Source organism: Petromyzon marinus, chromosome 5 (assembly GCF_048934315.1).
Source record: "Petromyzon marinus isolate PM22_M1 ecotype Great Lakes invasive population chromosome 5, UKy_Petmar_22M1.pri1.0, whole genome shotgun sequence".
Classification (NCBI taxonomy): Eukaryota; Metazoa; Chordata; class Hyperoartia; order Petromyzontiformes; family Petromyzontidae; genus Petromyzon; species Petromyzon marinus.
Window position 1 is genome coordinate 9,289,945 of NC_133671.1, and position 20,882 is coordinate 9,310,826.

The 20,882-nt window shown below is 50.7% G+C and overlaps 1 protein-coding gene across 4 annotated transcripts in view; it reads right to left on the minus strand.

The window, feature by feature from the left end:
• Positions 1–3,784: 3,784 nt before the first annotated feature.
• Positions 3,785–20,882, minus strand: part of SLC35E2B (solute carrier family 35 member E2B) — a 38,600-nt gene continuing 21,502 nt past the window's right edge. For all 4 annotated transcript variants that reach the window (XM_076061282.1, XM_032946883.2, XM_076061270.1 and 1 more), the window contains 9 exons: positions 20,289–20,357; positions 17,900–18,068; positions 16,512–16,632; positions 14,708–14,835; positions 13,001–13,121; positions 9,825–9,878; positions 8,713–8,785; positions 8,042–8,172; positions 3,785–7,527 (listed from right to left, as the gene is read on the minus strand). In XM_076061282.1, the coding sequence (XP_075917397.1) occupies positions 7,266–7,527; positions 8,042–8,172; positions 8,713–8,785; positions 9,825–9,878; positions 13,001–13,121; positions 14,708–14,835; positions 16,512–16,632; positions 17,900–18,068; positions 20,289–20,354 (1,125 nt within the window). In that variant the 5' untranslated portion in view covers positions 20,355–20,357 and the 3' untranslated portion in view covers positions 3,785–7,265. The remainder of the gene's footprint in view (positions 7,528–8,041; positions 8,173–8,712; positions 8,786–9,824; positions 9,879–13,000; positions 13,122–14,707; positions 14,836–16,511; positions 16,633–17,899; positions 18,069–20,288; positions 20,358–20,882) is intronic.

A 20,882-nucleotide genomic window follows, 5' to 3' on the forward strand; every position in this document is an offset into this window, starting at 1 on the left:
TCATCCAGATAGATCAAACAGACGTTCCACTGTAAGCCAGCCAAAACCAGTTCCATAAGGCGCTGAAATGTCGCCGGAGCGGAGTGTAATCCCATAGGTAACCGGTTAAATTGGAATAGGCCGTGTGGTGTGCGAAACGCAGTCTTTGGCTTGGACTCATCATCCAATGGGAGTTGCCAAAATCCGGATAACAAGTCCAACGTAGAAAAAAAACGTGCGCCAGCCAGAGCATCCAGAGATTCGTCCATCCGGGGAAGTGGATACGCGTCGGCCACGGAGAGTTTGATATCGCCAATGCAAATTTGTGCTCGAATTTGGCCTATGATACCCAGCGAACCCCCGTTCGCTGCGTAACACGGAACGGTGACTGGGAGCAAGGGGCGGCTTTGAACGGGAAGAATATTATAAATCAAGTCTGACACAATGGTCGCCGAAGCTCCCGTATCGACGAGGATACGCACCTCGACCCCGTCAATGCGACCCGCGACCACGGACGAGCCTGCCGACGCAGCAACAATGCGGTGGGCCAATTCCGTCCACTGCCCCGGCCCGAGCACCCTCTCGACCCCGCCGCCACCCAACAACCCAATGGGCGTACCCCGAGGCCCGTACACCGAAACGCGCGAGGTGGGGACAGGTGTGTGCACAGGCCGAGCATGTGGGGTGCCGCGACTTGCCGGGTTGCGATGCGGAGGCCTGTAGGCTGGAGCGCCGTCCGACCGTCCCGGCTGTCGTTGACGAGGCGCCCGGCATTCCGCAGCCACGTGGCCCTTGCGGCCACAGTTGTAGCACGTGATGAGCGCCTTGGGGTGCTCCTGGCGATCCGGTGTGGTCCGAGCCGGCCTCCCTCCGGATCTCCACTCCACCGGGCGACCCGCCGCGAAGACCTCCTCGGAGGGGGGGATGGTCGGCGTCCCAGCGCACACCGCAGCTGCGCCCTTGGGGACGAGAGGTGATCGACGCTGCGCTATCAGGTGCGCGTGGATGTGTCTTGCTGCCCGCAAGGAGCACATGTCCGCGTCGTCCTCTGCGACGATGACGATCTGTAGCTCCTGGGCCAACGCCAGGAGCTTCTCCGTCACCATCGCGTCCACCCCTTCGCCGTCCATCCGCGGGAAAGCCGCTTTTGCGAGGGCCAGGAGAGCCGTGCGATACGCCAGCGGTGGCTCCTTCTGGCCCCTGCACCGCTCGTGGAAGAGTTTGCGGCAGTCCGACGATGGCCCGTAGACTATGGTGAGGACCTGGAGCGCCGACTGTAGCGTAGATCGCGTTGATCTGGGAGCTGTGATGAGCGTAGCAAGGGCGTCATCGTCCAGCATGGCCGGTAGCGCACTCAACGCCTCGTTGTCCGTCCAGCCGGCCATCTCTTGATGAGCGAGAAAGCGGCGTTGAAAGGCCCCCCAGTCGCCGCCGTCTGAAACGAACTCCTTCAACACCGGCAGGCGTTGTTGAAACGATGGCTTCGTCTCTGAGAGGTGCCGCGCGCCATTTCCGGCCTCTCCACCGGTGTCTGTGGGGCTGGGGACACCCATCGGCGGTCGCGCAGGTGATGACGATGCGCCCGCCGATTGGTCCTGACAGCGGGCGTCCGTTGGTGATGACGTCACCACCGCTGATTGGCCCACAGCGTCCACGTGGCGCTGCGACCCTCCAATCGCCGTGGCGGACACTGTCATGGCGGCAAATCCGAAATCTGGTGGCTGTGTTTCGGCGGGAATGGCCGTTGAACGGCGTTCGTCTCTCTGCCGCCTTTGCGCCCGCAGCCCCGCGCGGTTGATTTCCTCCAGCGTGGAAGCCGCGGCATACAGCAGCTCAGCCAGTCGAGAGTGAGCCGCCTGCAACCCGTCCTCCATCGGCGGCCACTCCTCCAGCGGCGGCTGCTGTTGGGGCGTCTGGGACATCCCAGGATCGTCGGCCGCGGCCTCTGGCGCAATCCCAGGCGAGCCGTCCTCCTCCTGGGGTTCCTGTGATCGGTTTGTACTCCTTGTGTCCATTTTAAGACCACTTCTGACACCAGTTGTAGTGGGTTCCAGGACACGGAGACGGCAGAATAGAAGCAGCACTATTTATTTAAACCTTAACAAGGGTTACACTAGAAGGGGTAGCGGCCCCTCCACCCGTATAACTCAGGAACACACCCCAGGCTCTCTAGCCTAAGCTCTAGGCTCCCAGTTCCTCCGGGTAGGGCTCTAAGGGAGGCTATCAGATCCGGCCCTGGTTAGGCACAGATCTCGGCACCCCGCCGACCAGACCGGCCCTTAGAAGGACTCTGACTCTGGGGCTCTGGGGCCGCACCACTGGCTTGCTGTGCCGGCCCTGAAAAGGGCAGCGGTCACAGGAGTTCCAGGGTCTCACCTAGCTGGCCTTCTTTCTTCACTGGTTGCTTCAGCCTCGGGCCCCACACTCTGCCCCGAGCTCCCTGGCTCCCCGCACTTTATACCCACTGGAGCCTTAGCGGACGTTGTTGTAGCCACCAAGGTGTGGGTGAACCACACCTTCCCGTGTCATGTGTTTATTCCCCATAGCACCCCTACACGTGTGAGCCACCCTGGTGTCTCGAACGCAGCATCCAACCCCAAGGTCCATTAAACCACCTTGCTTGTGTAACAACTCCAGGAGACTGCCTTTTGATGGTTCTTTATTGAAGACACGTTCACTTGACAGCGAAGACCCTGACTCCAGCAGCAGCATCCCCGAGCCTCTCCTCTCGACCCCTTTCATCCTCAGCGTGGCCATCCCTTGACCCTTGGCCACGCACCTCCTCTTGAAACGTCTCGCTGGCTCTCGATCCTTCTCGTAGACCCCAGATCATTCCCCTGCCTGTCCCTTACCCCCTAGTCTCATCCTTTGCTAATTTCCCTGTCATTACCCCCTGTGACTGCTCGTCCCCTGTACTTTCTTTACACCTGTAAAATAAACTCATGGCATGAACAGAATCCTTGTCTCTTTCTATCTTCCCTCTGTTTACCTCTCACTCTTTTTGTCTCTTGCTCATATACATTTCTTAGTTTTCCTGTCTTTTTCTCACCCCGTCTCTCCCTCTGACTCACCTGTTACTTTTCCCCTCTCACCTTCCTTAAGTTACGTATCTTCCCTCGTGTTGTGCCTCAGTGCGTTGTGTCTCACCCTCTCTGAGTGTGTATCTTGCTGTGTTCTGTTCTATTCCGATTAAGCTCACTCTGTCCCTCTCTCTAGTGTTTTTAGATGGCAGAAGACAATGTGTGGCCCACACGAAAAAAACCTACATCCACGTGAAATATCAGGATCGGCCACAAGAGGGCATTGCCAGGTCTTAAGACGAAATGGACCAGCTCGAAGCGTTAAGTGCACTCTCGGAGTTGGTTTCACTGTATAAAGTAGAAATTCCCAAAGGGATATTGTGAGAGAGATCACAAGAAGTTGTAATAATTTCCTTACCTCACGTGGAGCTACCATGCACATGCATCACTGAGCTCAGGTGATATCACGTATGTTCATTTAATTGGCACAACACATTCCTGTAATTGAATTGTGACTATAGCTTACATTTGGCTTATGCATGATGTTGGTGATGGAATGACAGCCTAAGAAGCGAACGTATTCAAAATTTACAACTGTGGAGATGCAGCAATGACATCGGTTGATGTGCAGGAGTGAGATGGAAGGTAGCAGGATTGGACCATGTGAGATGGTGATGTGGGAAGGCCTTCAGCAATGGACAATGGATGATGCAACAATTTTAATTTCGCATGTATTCTCTATCACCACATTGCAGAACCCCATAGACCCATCAAGGAAACTCGGGAATGATAAAAAAAAGCTTTTATTTCAACTCAAACATCGCAGTTTTACAGACATTACAAAACCACTACTGCCAATGCATGTAGTGAAGACTGCCCATCTCTACAGGCTCACTCCTCAACCTTCAAACCGAGAGGTTGGGTTAACGGCCCACACAGGGATGGGAGTCTGAATGACGAGGTCTAGCATCAAGAGCTGCGGTGATGATGGTGTATGTGCATTAGATGCCCACAATCTGTGGACGTGCAATCCAGCGAGTGGGTGCTGAATCTGGGTCCCATGCAAGCAGGTGCGCATACCATCCTAGTTTTTTTGTTTCATGACCCTTAAAACAAAGCGAGAAACTACATGGGTGCTTGTCATTACTTGTAAACTCTTTAGATTTGTACAATTCAGAATTTATGAAACGGCGAAGAAATCTGTGCCCATTTTCTCATGATATCCAGCCACATGGCGCAATTGCCAGAGGATATCACTCGCAATATATCCAGGTTTGAGATCAACCCAGCCGTTCATCATATCTCCAGGGCCAACAAAATAAAGACTCATTTTGTGGGAAGTTATAGTGGTCATTCTACAAGTAGACTGGTCTCCACCATGGGAATGTGGAATTTCTACAACTCATTCAAGAATGCCAAATGAGATTATGTCACCACAAACATGCTTATTTGGGAGTGCCTCATATAACCTTGCAGGTGTCTGACCATATTTATATTCTGCAAGATTGACACTGTGCACAAGTTAGGGATGCATCGTCATCTCCCGAACATATCTGTAAAATATGGTACACCGCGCGCTTGAAAAAATTCTGCTTAACATAGGGCACGTTGGCCCATCTGCTTTGTGCCCTTTTGATTCATCAGGTATAACAAAAAACACAGTAATCACTTTATACATTTGTAACGTAATAAACCAACATTGTAATGCAAAACATGTTTTGGCATCAAATAATTACAATTCGTACACCCACGTTGGCAATGTAATGAGCAATTGCAAACAATAGGATATTTGAAAAGACGCAGCTTGCAAAATTATTAGATTATGTTTTTACACCTTTACTTGCATGTGTATGGTTTTTTTCTTCTCCAAATCAAGTTCCTGCATTTTTCGTTTTGACACGTGGTCCCACAAAGCATAGGTTGATATTAAAATTAACGTTCAGCATGTGACTGGGTGGCTTTGAATGGCTGTGGCCAAAAGCACTCAGCCAATATCATTTCAGCCACCAGCTATTGAAGCAGGTTGTTACCGGGGGTATGAAGTTTTCTGTTGGTCTGTCTCAAGTGTAGGGAGTTGATATTCTTTCGGTCTTTCGGTAAAGTCACGTAGATAGAACAATAAAATAATAAAAATAAAGTGAATAAAACATAATAAAAATATCACGTTTCGATCGCAACACAAGCAATCGTCATCAGTTGCGATCAAAACATGATATTTTTATGACTTTTTATTCACTTTATTTTTATTATTTTATTGTTATATCTACGTGACTTTACCGAAAGACCCAAAGAATATGAATTCCTGCAGTCACGAAAGCTTTAAGTCAAGATTTTGTATGGGGTTGGTCTAAGTCTGGTTACCAAATATTGCACACGCACGTAAAATTCTGCTTTGTAACACATGAAAAAGCTATTACACGTTCACCAGAAAAGTATGAACGCAACTAAAATCATAGAATTAAGAAAGACAAGTTTGCCGCCAAGTTACAACAGGAAACGTGGACGCATTTCTGAAGAAACTAGTCCCTGAATTAAGATTGATGCTTAATTGAGATGTTTAAGTGGTGTAGCTGTAATGCATCGAGCACACGGTTTAGACAAAGTTGTGTTAACGTAACACAATATTCTATTTCCTTAAGACTTGATTCTAAATTATCTTCACAGTACACCTTAACGAGACTTGTACATAAGTACTTTGTGATTATATATATTACATTTTAGAATAAGTGACAGCTAAACGCACTTGCCCCGACTGCAAGGTAAAATCTTTACAATGTATGATATATACATATTCAAATATGCAATCACACGCACACACATAGACAGCTCGGGAGAATTGGTATGTGAATACGGGATGGACCACCCTTTCCCGAGGTCACCACAGCCTGAAATGAAAAGCAACTCGATGTTGATGATCTCAACACCACAGCAGGTGCAGTACCCGTTAAAAACTGAGTCAACCTAGAGGAGGAAGCCAAGGACAGGTTTCAAATCCCCATGCCACTGGTGTCCGTTATGGCTCGGATTCAAATTCGAGTTGCAAGAATTAGGGTGTGGTGAGTGAACGACGATGTTACTACTTCCCACCACACACACACACAGGCGCATAAGAATGGCATTGACATTAATACTGATATTTACAACAAAGGTGCCGATTCTACAGGGTGGGGCGTTATTTAATTCCACAAGGCCAAGGCTCTTAAACCACATTAGCACCATGTATAACTAACATTTACTGGCATTAAGACACATATACAAACACATACATTGGGGGATGTTAGTTTACAGGTACAGTATATTTTTCCCATGACCTTCAGTTTTTTTTTACTGCTAAAGCTGCAGTATTTCTTTCAATCTCAGGGATGTAGGTGAATTGTTTGAACCCCATTCTCAAACTCATGTTTGTGTGAAGTTGCCACTCGTTGTGAAGACCATCTGTAAAATGTCACTGCCAGGCCCTAAGAATTGAACCCCACACTTTTTCTGGCGTGGTGTTTTGACATGTGCTCGCAAACCATATAGAGGTATCTTCAATTTATGTACAAAAAAATCGCAATTGTATATACATCAATCAGCCAGCACAGTAGTTAGTGTGTCCAATTTACAAGCAGGTTTCCGAGCTAAAATCGTGTGGTAAAGTATCAAGTCAACCCATCATCCTGCCGTGGTCAGTAAACTTCGTACAACCCTGCAGGAACTCAACAGTGGTGGTTGTCCCATGAGAACGCGACTTGCGTAACAGAAATGTGAAATTTCCACCAACAACCCAGGGTCATCACAGACGAGGATGGCTCCAAATTACTACAAGAGATATTTTGATTCGTTGACGTATCATTATTATACACGATACGGATGGATAGTCCACCAGTGAATCAAACTCCTGGGATTTAATGACTTGTGTCTCACTGTGACACAATAACTGGAAGGAAAATGGTCAAACTTCCAGGCACTTCCATTCAATCAAACACTCTGTTGTGTTCCACAATAGGGACCCAATTGTTAAAGACTTGTGGGAGCCCCTCCTTGCTGAGCCAATAGCTGCGTCGTCGGCAGAGGCGTGGCTACTATAAGGTCGATATGGCCAGTAGCAAAAAGGCTTTTGCCTCCAGCGCGTGGCCAGTAAAAGCGAGGTGTTCATAACCTCCTCTCTGCCTACGCCTGATCAAAATTTACCATCCGTCTTATCGTGTTGATCCCCAAGCTCACCGTGGGATCATAAGGAGGGCATCACTGCCAGGAAACGGGAGGGCCGACTGCTGGCCCCGATCACAACGCGTGTGTGTGTGTTTGCGTCTGCACGTTAATCTGCTTGCAAGCGTTGCCGGGCGCGCCGTGCGTTCCCTGCGTGCCGTGCGTCGCGTGCATGGCCGCCGTGACCCCGTGCCCCCCGTGAGCACGAGCGTGGCTGTAGAGCGCGACCCCACCCACGACGAGGGCGCTGCCCGCGGCGGAGACGACGCTCACAGGGTTCCCGAACACGAGCACGCTGAGCCAGATGGAAAGCGCGTGCTTCATGGTGCTCGCAACGCTGCTCGCGGGAACATGCGTGGATGCACAGGGAAAACACACGAGATCAACGACAGGCATACGTACACATGGATAAACAGGGGCACACCCGATTACACACATCAACACATTGGTGTACACGGAAACGCGCGTATATTGATACACCTAGAATACACAGGTACACTTGGTTACACACGGATGTACTCATATAAACACAGGTACACAAAGACACATTTGCAAGGGCACACAAATCCACACAGGTACACATTTAGGTACACAAATAAATGAGTGCATGGACATGCAGATGCACACGGGCATGGGCAAACGCATTGACATGGGTGGATGTGCTTTTGCGAATTGTGTGTTGGTGGTCAGGGAAGGCCTGTGTATCGTGTGGGCAGTGTGTTGTGTCGTTTTATGTGCGTTGTATGTGAGTTACGTGGTATGTGTGGTATGTGTTGGTGTAGTACGGTGTGTGATGCATGTGTGATGGATGCATGGTGCATGTGTGCGGGGTATGTCCATGTTGAGCCTGCCTGAACGTGACGGGGGAGATGTATCCCATGAGAGCGAACGCGCACACGCTCTGTGCATGGAAGAGAGCTCCGTCAGTCACGAGGAGACCAGCCAGGTCTGGCGTGATGGGCACGGCGAGCCACACCATGTCCTGCACACACCACATATACGTAGCTCCTAATGCATAACACCCACCCCTACCATACTACACACTGTCCTGCAGACAGACACACTGAATACGTCACACCATGTCCTGCACACACCAAAGGTCCCCTGTGTAGCCTTCAGCAGAATGTGGAGGCAAGTGCCGTTAGCGAGCACCTACGAAGGCCGTCACGGCACACAAAGGTGTGTGGCCACTACCATTCCCAGCCGCCTTTATCTCCCTAGTGGCGATGTTTACACACCACACCAGGTACTCAATTGAGGTTAAGTCGACCTGGTGGAGGCCCAGGACCGGTTCAGAAAATTGTCAGCGGGAATCGAACTCGGGTCGCCGGGTTCGTACCACAGGGCTCTAACCGCTGCACTACCGCTCGCAACATGTCCTGCACACACACGCACGCACGCACGCACCGAATACTTCACGTATATTACACACCATAGCGCACATCATACCACACCATGTCCTGCACACACCACATATACCCACACACGCAGACTCTGGGTGGAGAGAACATGAGTGCTGTACCGTCATGAGCAACCAGGCAGGGATCATCATCAACACGGCGGCTCCACTCGTATAGAACTGCAACTCCGCAGGCCTGCACACACACCCACACGGACACCCACATGATGAGACAAAGATCCTCTGTGTAGCAGCCTTTTGGCAGAATGTGGAGGGAAAATGCCATTCGCAAGCACCTATGAAGGCTGACACGGCACACAAGGGGGGTGAGTGGCCAGCCTTTGTCTCCCCGGTACTCATGTTTGCACACCGCAATGGGGACCCATTTCAGGCTGAGTCGATCTAGGGGAAGGCACAGGACCAGTTCAGATATTTGTCTGAACCGGTCCAGACGTCTTGGAAAAGGTAGGATAACCCACACTTTGCTCCACCGTACGCAACCTGCTAATTAACTAACTGTGGTGTGCCCAGTTACACTGCTGGGTAGACAGAAGTGGAGTTCAAGAAACTTGTCCCATTGTTTCAACTTCCGCACCGGGAGATCGAACTGGTGACCTGCATTGGAAGTCCAGTGTGCAGACCATTACACGTGTCCATTCAGCCCATGCTCGTTACATGAAAGTGTGCTTGTGTAACAGTACGTATGTATATGGCAAGCATGGCTGCGTTGCTGGGTCATGTAACCTGCATGCCCAGCCACCTCTTTCCCAAGCGGTTTCTGTTGGGCCGGATAGAGGGGGCTAAACGATGTATGGCACTGGCTAGAGAACAGATGGGCTGATGTAGTACATGAGGATGTGGAGCTGAGTGGACCTGCCGAAGACTGGTACCAGCAGTGTCAAGATCTGCCTCATGGAGGAGGCTCGTGAAGTACGCTACTGTGCACTCGGAGGCAGTCGTCCTCCAACACGAGTGGAGCGTCGATGCTCACAACAACAAGCAGAAGGCCGGGCGGCTAAAAAGCAGAACGTTAGCGCAGTGGGGTGGACGTCCGTCAGTCATGTCAGTCAACCCTTGGCAACTGGGCCTGTGCCGTGACCTCCTGCCAGTTGGCCTTCGACACTTAACGTGAGCTCAAAATACACCTAGCCTGGCACAAGTGAATGGTGGTTGTTGTGAATATGTGCGCGCATGCTCGTGTGAATGGCATGGGTTTGAGCATGTGTGCTACTCACGTAAATCGATATTTGTCACCACTCAGAAGCTTCTTGGAGAACACGTTCTGTAAACTGCACACAGAGGCACATGTGAAACACCGTTAGCCACTCTCCCATTTCCACTATACACACACCCACTAACTCAATGTCAAAAAGCGGCCAGGTGTAGAGCTGGATGACCAGCGCTACACCTGGCCGCCTTTGTCTCCCTAGTAGTAATATTTACACACCGCCCCAGGTACTCATTTGAGGCAAAGTCGACCTAGAGGAGGCTCAGGACCAGTTCAGATAATCGTCACCAGCGTTGACCGTGAGCGGGAATCGAACTTGGGTCACTGTATTCGTAATTTGGCAAAACAACTGCTGCACAACCATTCCCCACAGACAAAAAAAAACCACAGGAAAACCTAGGACAAAATTTCCTGTTGAGCCGAGACACAATCTTGAGGCAAGTGTTGTTAGCGAGCGCCTATTAAGTTTGCACTCGAGAAGCAACGAGTGGGTCAGGCGACCCGGTTGTGTCTACATTGGGAATCTTACCTCGACCGCCCTGCAAACTGGCTGAGCGGCAGGCACGCTGGCCTGTTGCGCAATACCCGGCAAGCAGCACAATCACCTGAGCTACTCGACAACCTCAACCACAGCACTTTCAAGAGCAACAATTTTGACTGCAGCGCCGCCTAGTTGCAGCAGCAGTGACTGCAGAAACTGCACTAAATCGATATTTCTCATTGCTTGGCCCCTGCAGTGACGGGGGGAAAATGGACAAGGGGACCCCTTTTTAGTCCTTGTGTAGTGAGTGTAACTGAGTCGTAGACGTTCCTTTTTAGAGGCAACACATTTATTTGTAACACGTAACACGAAGGGGTAACTGCCCCTTCACCAGATACAGCCCGGGGTGGTGATCACCCAGCTAACTACGCTATACAGAGGAGTTACTGCTACGAAGGGTCGGGCCTCACTCGAGTCCACGACCACGTGTTTGCCTCCTAGGACGTAGAGCTTCCAGCTTGAGACGTAGAGATTCAGCTGGTGGACGTGGAGCTTCCAGCTTGTAGAATGCAGCGACCCCGGTCCCTCTCAGGGACCCGCCTTATATCCCCCCACGGGTCGGGGCCGCTCCGCCCCTGGCCCCACCCACCTTCTGGAGCCTTATAGCTTCCCCTCGGTCTCTCCCGAGAGCTCTCCCTGGACACGTGATCACCCCCTAGTCCCCCTACCTGGGGGCCTCTCTGTGGACACTTTAGATCACGTGTCTGCAGCGTCAACCAGAGTGCCATGGCCCGGGGTAACCCTGTCCTTGGGCTGACACTCTCCCCCTCGTGGGAGCCCGCACAGCACGCCATGCATCGTGCCTGCGCTATCCCAGCGCTCTCCAAGCCCCGCTAGAGCTGGTACTACACCCACCACGTGGTGTACGCGATGACGGTGCATCGCACGCCACGGCTCTTCCGTGCCGGCACCGTACAGTGACAACCCCGATGTCACTACACTTGCACTGGGGCTCGTGCCGACCACATTTCGCCACTGCACCCCCGGGAGCCGGTGGCATTGACGAAGTGTAGCTGGTGCAAGAGATGTGAAAGGTGGGGGATAGGTGTGGAAAGTGGGAGAGAGGTGTGTGAGGTGAGAGAGGTGTGTGAGGAGAGTGAGGTGTATGAGGTGTGTGAGGTGAGTGAGGAGAGTGAGGTGAGTGAGGAGAGTGAGGTGAGTGAGGAGAGAGAGGTGTGTGAGGAGAGTGATGTGTGTGAGGTGTGTGAGTTGTGTGAGGTGTGTGAGGTGTGTGAGTTGTGTGAGGTGTGTGAGGTGAGTTAGGTGTGTGAAGTGTGTGAGGTGAGTGAGGTGTGTGAGGTGTGTGAGGTGGTAGAGAGGTGTGTGAGGTGTGTGAGGTGGTAGAGAGGTGTGTGAGGAGAGAGAAGTGTGTGAGGTGTGTGAGGAGAGAGAGGTGTGTGAGGTGTGTGAGGTGAGTGAGGTGTGTGAGGTGAGTGAGGTGTGTGAGTTGTGTAAGGTGTGTGAGGTGTGTGAGGTGTGTGAGGTGTGTGAGGTGAGTGAGGTGTGTGAGGTGTGTGAGGAGAGAGAGGTGTGTCAGGTGAGAGAGGTGTGTGAGGAGAGAAAGGTGTGTGAGGTGTGTGAGGTGTGTGAGGTGTGTGAGTTGTGTGAGGTGTGTGAGGTGGGAGAGGTGTGTGAGGAGAGAGAGGTGTGTGAGGTGTGTGAGGTGTGTGAGGTGAGAGAGGTGAGAGAGGTGAGAGAGGTGTGTGAGGTGTGTGAGGAGAGAGAGAGGTGTGTGAGGTATGTGAGGTGTGTGAGGTATGTGAGGTGTGTGAGGTGAGAGAGGTGTGTGAGGTGTGTGAGGTGTGTGAGTTGTGTGAGGTGTGTGAGGTGTGAGAGAGGTGAGAGAGGTGTGTGAGTTGTGTAAGGTGTGTGAGGTGTGTGAGGTGAGAGAGGTGAGAGAGGTGTGTGAGGTATGTGAGGTGTGTGAGGTGAGAGAGGTGTGTGAGGTGTGTGAGGTGTGTGAGGTGAGAGAGGTGTGTGAGGTGTGTGAGGTGTGTGAGGTGTGTGAGTTGTGTGAGGTGTGTGAGGTGTGAGAGAGGTGAGAGAGGTGTGTGAGTTGTGTAAGGTGTGTGAGGTGTGTGAGGTGAGAGAGGTGAGAGAGGTGTGTGAGGTATGTGAGGTGTGTGAGGTGAGAGAGGTGTGTGAGGTGTGTGAGGTGTGTGAGGTGAGAGAGGTGTGTGAGGTGTGTGAGGTGTGTGAGGTGTGTGAGGTGAGAGAGGTGTGTGAGGTGTGTGAGGAGAGAGAGAGGTATGTGAGGTGTGTGAGGTGTGTGAGGTGTGTGAGGTATGTGAGGTGTGTGAGGTGAGAGAGGTGAGAGAGGTGTGTGAGGTGAGAGAGGTATGAGAGGTGTGTGAGGTGTGTGAGGTGAGAGAGGTGAGAGAGGTGTGTGAGGTGAGAGAGGTATGAGAGGTGTGTGAGGTGTGTGAGGTGAGAGAGGTGAGAGAGGTGTGTGAGGTGAGAGAGGTATGAGAGGTATGTGAGGTGTGTGAGGTGAGAGAGGTGAGAGAGGTATGTGAGGTGTGTGAGGTGAGAGAGGTGAGCAAGTGTGTGAGGTGGGAGAGAGGTGGGAGAGAGGTGGGAGAGAGGTGGGAGAGAGGTGTGTGAGGAGAGAGGGGGGAGAGAGAGACGGGAGAGAGAGGTACCAGTCAACGATGTTGGTGGAGAGGGCAGCACTGAAACCCAGCGAGCTGAATCCGACCTCGGTGGCTGTGCACATGGACAGGCCCAGCATGACGGGCATGAGCGACGCGGACACCCGCCAGCCTGCACGCACAAAGATCACCCGCATACGCTTAACAGACTGTAGGAGCAAGTGCTGTTAGCGAGAACCTACCAAGACCAGCACGGCACACCAGGGGGTGGGTGGTCAGGACGTTTGGCTTGTGGTAATGTTTTCACGTAGCCTCGAAGTGCACCTAGCCTGGCACAGGCGCCATGGTGACCTCACCGCCACTTCGTGACGGATGACGGGTGTTGTTGTTTACACACCGCCCCAGGTACACATTTGAGGGTGAGTCGACCTAGGGGAGGCCCAGGACCGGTTCAGATAATCGTCACCGGTGTTGACCGTGAGCGGGAATTGAACCCGGGTCGGCGGCTTTGTAGTGCACCGTGCACAGGCACACGCACACACAAGTGTGCCCCGTATAGCCTAAATAGACTGTTGGGGCAAGTGCCGTTAGGGAGCACACACGCGCACATGGTAACTCTTGCACCAAGGTCACTCTTGCAAATGAGACTCGTCCTGATTTTCTTGAGTTTTCATCTGGTTGAACAAAATAAACTTGACCTGGACTTCACATGGGGTGAGGATCCAGCTGTCAACCGCCCCTGTGGTTAAACCATGGAGATTTAACTGCACATCTTTGTTTTGATTTGAAGCTTTCGTGACTGCAGTAATTCATATTCTTAGCTCTTTCGGTGAAGTCACGTTGAAGGGAAACAATAAAATATATATAAAACAATAAAAATTCTCACGACGTTTCGACCATAACCGTTGGTTTTTCACACCTGATGATGACCGTTTGTGTTATGGTCGAAACGTCGTGAGAATTTTTATTGTTTTATATATATTTTATTGTTTCCCTTCAACGTGACTTTACCGAAAGAGCTAAGTATATGCACATCTTTGTGTTCATGTTTCTGTTGTTTTGGTTTTCTCTTCAGTTACAGGTTTGAATGATCATTCCCTTAGAATTATCGTTCCCTCCATAGTGTAAAGGTTAAAGCCATCTCCATATATGGGGCTCCCAGAGGCACGTGGGATCAGTACACATTTATGACCGTGCCGTGCTGAGTAATTAATGGACTCATCCTGGTTCCTGCTTACTGCACAAACATATGTGCAGTGAGCGCAGGGTGTGTACTAGTGTGCAGGGTGTGTACCGTTTGCAGGGTGTGTACCGGTGTGTATGGTGTGTATGGGTGTGCAGGGAGTGTACTGGTGTGCATAGTGTGTAGGGTGTGTACTGGTGTACAAAATGTGTACTGGTGTCCAGGGTGTGTACCAGTGTGCAGGCTGTGTATGGTGTGCAGGCTGTGTATGTTGTGGAGGGTGTGTATGGGTGTGCAGGGAGTGTCCGGGTGTCAAGGGTGTGTACCGGTGTACAGGCTGTGTATGGTGTGCAGGGTGTGCAGGGTGTGCAGGGTGTGTAGGGAGTGTCCGGGTGTCAAGGGTGTGTACCGGTGTGCAGGCTGTGTATGGTGTGCAGGGTGCGTATGGGTGTGCAGGGTGTGCAGGGTGTGTAGGGAGTGTCCGGGTGTCAAGGGTGTGTACCGGTGTGCAGGCTGTGTATGGTGTGCAGGGTGTGCAGGGTGTGTAGGAGTGTCCGGGTGTCAAGGCTGTGTACCGGTGTGCTCTCCAAGGATGAAGCGTGACATGAGAACGGTGAAGATCGGTGCGGAACTTTTCACCGTCTCAGCGAACGACACCGCCACGTTCTTGAGACAAACAAGGCCCAGCACCACTGTGGCACACCTACAACCACAACAATACACTTACTCACAACTGCAACAACAAAGCAACAACCACAATACACTCACAACAACAGCCACAGTGATTGTCGTCGTCATCACCACTACTTTTGAGAACCAGGACAACCGTAGCACAACTACAGCCACAATGACAACAACAAACTGACCATCAACACTGCAACAATACACTTGTAACAACAACAAAACAGTCATAATTATCATCATCATCACCACCACTGCCTCTGATGACTAGAACGATAAGGGAACATCACTGCACCCGCGTTTAACGTTGTGTGTTGTCTTGGTGTGGTCTGGGACTGTTTTTGTTGTTGTTTTACTGCCTGGCCCAAGCTTGCACTGAGTGTTGAAAAATCGGCAGGAATGTATGTATTAATAAAGAATTAAAGCTTTCGTGACTGCATAAAATTACTCATTGGTTTTTTCGGTAAAGTCACGTGTTTAGAAATACAATAAAATTATATTAAAACAAAACAATCACGACGTTTCGATCACAACACGAGCGATCTTCATCAGGTGTCAAGAACAAATCACGGAGGTAAATACAACAAGAAGATGAGAGACGAGAATTCAACAAACCTAAGAAACATTATGTGAAGCACAGCCAGTCAGGCCAACAACACAGTTAGACACTTCCTGGCGGACCACGAATTTCATAAGAGTGTTAAATTTCATGTTCAACCTCTGGATTGCACAAACCAGCATAGAGTGAACAAATACGAGGTACAAAGTCAGCAGAAATACATATACAGATACACCAAGAGGCAAGGAGGGAGGAAAAACGGACAGAGAAGCAAGGAGAGAGAGAGAGAGGGGGCCGGTTTGTGCAATCCAGAGGTTGAACACGAAATTTAGCACTCTTCTGAAATTCGTGGTCTGCCAGGAAGTGTCTAACTGTGTTGTTGGCCTGACTGGTTGTGCTTCACATGTTTCTTAGGTTTGTTGAATTCTCATCTCTCATCTTCTTGTTGTATTTACCTCCACGATTTGTTCTTGACACCTGATGAAGATCGCTTGTGTTGTGATTGAAACGTCGTGATTGTTTTGTTTTAATATAATTTTATTGTATTTCTACATACGTGACTTTACCGAAGAAACCAATGAGGAATGTATGTACTTACGTGATTTGTACTTTAATACTCTGTTTATTATTTTTCGTGACTTGATTAGCTTTTCTCATTTTTGCACTTCTATCGATTATTTTTGTGATTGTTTGTTGTTGTAACCTGCTGACCTGCCCCGACTGGACATATGTGAAAAAAAGATTCGTGGTGGCGAGATGTTAACTACCTCACCTGGTATGCAGGTGGTATGTAGGAGGAAGTGGGTACGATCCCGACCCTGACGTCTATATATTTGGAGTTTGCATGTTCTCCCTGTGGTCGCGTGGAATTTTTCTCCGGGTCCCCCGGTTTTTCCCTCCACATTTAGAATCAACATCACGCGTTTAGAGCATTTTGCTGTTATACATTTCCACACGAGAAGCCACCTCCGTGAGTTATAATTTGAGGCCAGGTCGCTTCTGAAACAGAGCTGTAGAGCTGATAGGGCCTTACCTGGTAAAACATTTTTTTTAAATTTTATTTAATCGGATTCCTCCTTCAATCTAAATAAATATTCTAAATTCTGAGACCGCTCGCACTGCCCCACAGGACGCTGCACCTCATGCCGCCCATGAGCGTCATGGCGGAGACGAAGTTGGGGGGGAAGTCCTTGTGGGAAGACTTCCGGAGGCACATCTGTATCAAGCCGATGACCGTCGTGGAGACCATCTGCACCGCTCCTACACACACCCACAGAAGTATGATACACACAGTGCATGTCAGCACTACTCCCATAAAGACCACGATCCCCGTATAGCATTTAGCAGACTGTTGGGGCGAGTGCTGTTTGCGAGCACCTATGAAGGCCGGCACGGCACACAATGTGGTGGATGGCCAGTGCCAGACCTGGCCGCCTTTGTCTCCCTGGTAGTAATATTTAAACACCGCCCCAGGTACTCATTTGAGGCAAAGTCGACCTAGGGGAGGCTCAGGACCAGTTCTGATAATCGTCAACAGTGTTGACCGTGAGCGGGAATCGAACTCGGGTCACTGGATTCGTAATTCAGCACACGAACTGCTGCACAACCATTCTCCACACACACAAAAAAACACACACACGTGAAAATCTCGGACAGCCCTTTTGTGAGCCGAGACAGAATCTTGAGGCAAGTGTTGTTAGCGAGCGCCTATTCAAGTCAGCACTCGAGACGCACGAGTGGGGAAGACGACCCTGCTGTGTCTACATTGAGAATCTGACCTCGACCCCCCTGCGACGTCACACGACGGGGTGGTGTGGCCACCACCACGCCTGGCCCCCTTTGTCTCCCCAGTGCTGATGTTAGCACACTGCACCAAGGATTTATTTAAGGCTTAATCGACCAGGAGGAGGCCCGGGACCGGTTCAGATCTCTCGCCATTGATGGTAGGCATGGCCAGGGGTCAAACTGAGGACGCTGGGTGAGTCGCATAGTGCGCCAACCACTGCACCGCCACAAATGCCCCCACCTCCAACAACAGCCGCCGTTCGCTACTCAGTAGCGGTGACGTCTCCACGGCGCTAGCGCTAGCCGAGGTGCATGATGAGGCTTGAAGTGTCGATGGCTCACTCGCAGAAGGTTACAGGTGTCGTGGGTTGACCGAGATGACTGGCAGATGCACCACCTGTCCTCCCCAATATGCCAACTCCCTGCGTTTTAGTCACCCTGGCACTACGCTCATCATTGTGAGCATCGCTCCTCTGCGCCCGACTGTTGACGGAGGGTGACTGCTTCCAACTTCCCAGGAGCGTCCTTCACGAGTCTCCTCCACAGAGGCCGACCTGAACACTGCCGGTACCAGTCAACAGCAAGTCCACTCAGTCCTACATTACTTCTGTTACCGCAGAAGTCAATCTCTTCTCTAGCACGTACCGCGATCGTTTAGCCCCCCCTATCCAGCCACTCGCACACAAACGCAGTGCATCCTCGCCCATATCCGCATGCGGTGCGTGTGTGCATCTGTATGTACCCAGCGTGGCGGGCTCGCCGCCCAGCAGCGAGAGGATGTACTTGTTGAGCACCAGCGTGCAGAAGCTGAGCCCGTACCACAGGCACAGGTAGGTGAAGGCGTGGCCACCCCACAGCCCTGCTCCGCGCTCCAGCTCTACCGTCTCCTGCAGGGTCACCCGGACCGAGCCCTGATGCGGGTTATGGGGTTACGGGGTAACAGGGGTCATGGGGGGGTAATGGGTAACAGTGGCCACGGGGGTCACGGGGGTAATGTGTAATGGGTAACAATGGTCAGAGAGGTAATGGGTAATGGTTAGCGGGGGTGATGGGAGTCGTGGGTAATGAATGGGTAACAGTGGTTATGGGGTACATGGAGGTAGGTAATGAGGGTCATGGCTATGGGTATAGGTGACCAGGCTGAGACCATCAGCTTGCTAAATTTGAGAACCCAGTTTAATCACAGGTGGCTAAAATTCTTGATATGAACCAAGTGGTGGTGGTGGCAGTTCAGGATCTCTTAACCCTGAACCATGCGGCCACTTCACTCAAATAATAGATATCCATTGTAATTGATATGACTACAACATTAACTCCTCTCTGGTCTTCGCACCTGATTGATTCACAGTGACGACATCATATTTTCTCCTGTATTTAAGACCGAAAAAGGAGGATTTCTACATAATTCTGGTTGTCGCCGAATGAGGCTTGTAATTACCAGTGAAGGATCGTACTCGAATTGTAAATGTTGTGAGTTTACTCTCCAACACACTGGTGTGCTGAACTTGTAACTGGTTGGCACGTTTTGTTTAGGTGAAAAACCTTACTAATTGGCTGTTTCGTGTGGTGGCGGGTTTAAAGAAATATTTATATTTACGTGATCTAACCAAAAAAAACCTCTGTTATTGACACCTCACTTTGTTTTGTTTAACTGATGTAATGTGTTGGAAATTCTACATTACTATGGTAAGGTTATACTTGATCTAATAGATGGGCTACTGATACTGGGTTCATCAAGTGTACCCTCAATTTGGATTTGAACTTGTGACTTTCTGACTTCGGGTTGAGTGCTCTAACCACAGTGCCGCCTGGGCAGATGGGACACGTTGGAGGTAACACAGAAAGTGGAGGCAACACGGAACAGTGGGGATAATGCAAAGTGGGGTTACCAGGCAGCACGTATGTGAATCAGTGTGTGGCCACGTGCGCGTGTGCATGTTAATGTGGGGGGCAGTGGCGAAGTGGTGAGTGCACTCTGCTACGAACCTGACAAACCTGGGTTCTATTCCCAGCCACGGCTAACATCAGGTGATCATAGAACCAAAACGTTGGGCAGTTCACGAGCATTGGTTCAAGCAAGCCTGACTGCTGATGATACGGTGAATGTTTAAAATCGATCCAGAGTTTGCGAGTCAGGGACCAGTGCTGTTTATAGGATACACTCCCAGAAGGCCGTACGGCCAATGGGATTTGTAAAAATATTTTTTTCATGTGGAGAGACAAATATGTGATGGAGGCATTATTTTATTTTGCCATTCCGTGTTTAGGTTAACTCAACCTAAAATAATGCTGGTCACACCACCCTCAAGTAAACCATTCTGGCGTTAATAGGTTCTCACTAACAGCACTTTCCATAAATATGTTTGGCAATCTTTGAAAGAAGGTAATCATCCGGGTAGGGCGTTGACTGTCACATTAGCCGACTCAAACAATGCAAGCGCAACATAAACATCGAGGCAAAACAAAGAATCGATTCTTGAATCAAATCACGACCCCACGTTGTGACATTTCATCAAACCTCTGAGCTGGGGGGGGAAGGTGACTTATTACATGTACATTATGTTACTCTACATGCATTTGTGAATGTTAATGGAGAAAGCATGGGCAACAACGGAGGGCGAGAGGAGCGACGCTCACAACAATGAGCGGAGCGCCAGGCAACTAAGACGCAGGGAAGTTGGCATAGTGGGCACCACAAAAGGGGGCATCTGCCAGTCATCTCAGTTAGCCAACCCATGGCAGCTCAGTCTGTCCCGTGACCACCTGGACAGCGAGCCTTCCGCACTTCAAGTGGCAACCTCAAAGTGACCCTTAGTCATGTCACCACTATCGAATGGCGATTGGTGACTGTTCATGCGACTGTGTATGTCCAGCGGTAGTGCAGTGGTTAGCACGCTGCTCTATAAGCCCGGGGACCCGATTTCGATCCCTGCTCATTGCCAACGCCAGTGATGATTTTATGAACCGGTCCTGGGCCTCCCCTAGGTCGACTCAGCCTGAAATGAAGTCCTGGTGCGGTGTGTGGTAAACATCGCCACTGGGGAGACTAATGTGGCCGGGGCGTGGTGCTGGCCACCCAACCCCCCCCTCGTGTGCCGTGCTGGCATTCATAAGTGCGGATGTGTGTCTACCTCTGCAACCTTGTCAGGTGTCAGAGATGTTGGCAATAGAACTTCTTTCTCCTCCGGTCGCTCCATTATCTACACAGTGCCACAAGAGGAGACAATGACCATTCAGTCAGCAAGCGCCTGCAAAGGCTGGCATGGCGCACGAACGGGTCGTGCGACCAGCACCGCCCATCCAGGCCACCTTCGCCTTCCCTGTGAAGATGCACACGAATCATATTGGGCACGCACGCACGCACGCACGTGAAGTTGAGTCAACCCTAGCGGTAGCCCGCAAATAATTATAATACCGCAATAACTGATAGCGATGATTTGTAACATAGCCATGAAGTCGGGATCAAAGTGTAGTGCATTAAACATTAAAGCACCGCTGCAAAATCCCCCGTTATCGCCTTTATTAGGCTATTAGGGCAAGTGCTGTTAGTGAATAGCACCGATAAAAGCCGGCACAACACGCAAGGAGGTGGTGTGGCTGATACCACACCCGGCCGCCTTTGTCTGCCGAGTGCTGATGTTTACACACCACAGCAGGTATTCATTTTAGGCTGAGTCACCCTAAGGGTCCTAGACTGGTTCGGATATTCGCCACCGATGTTGGAT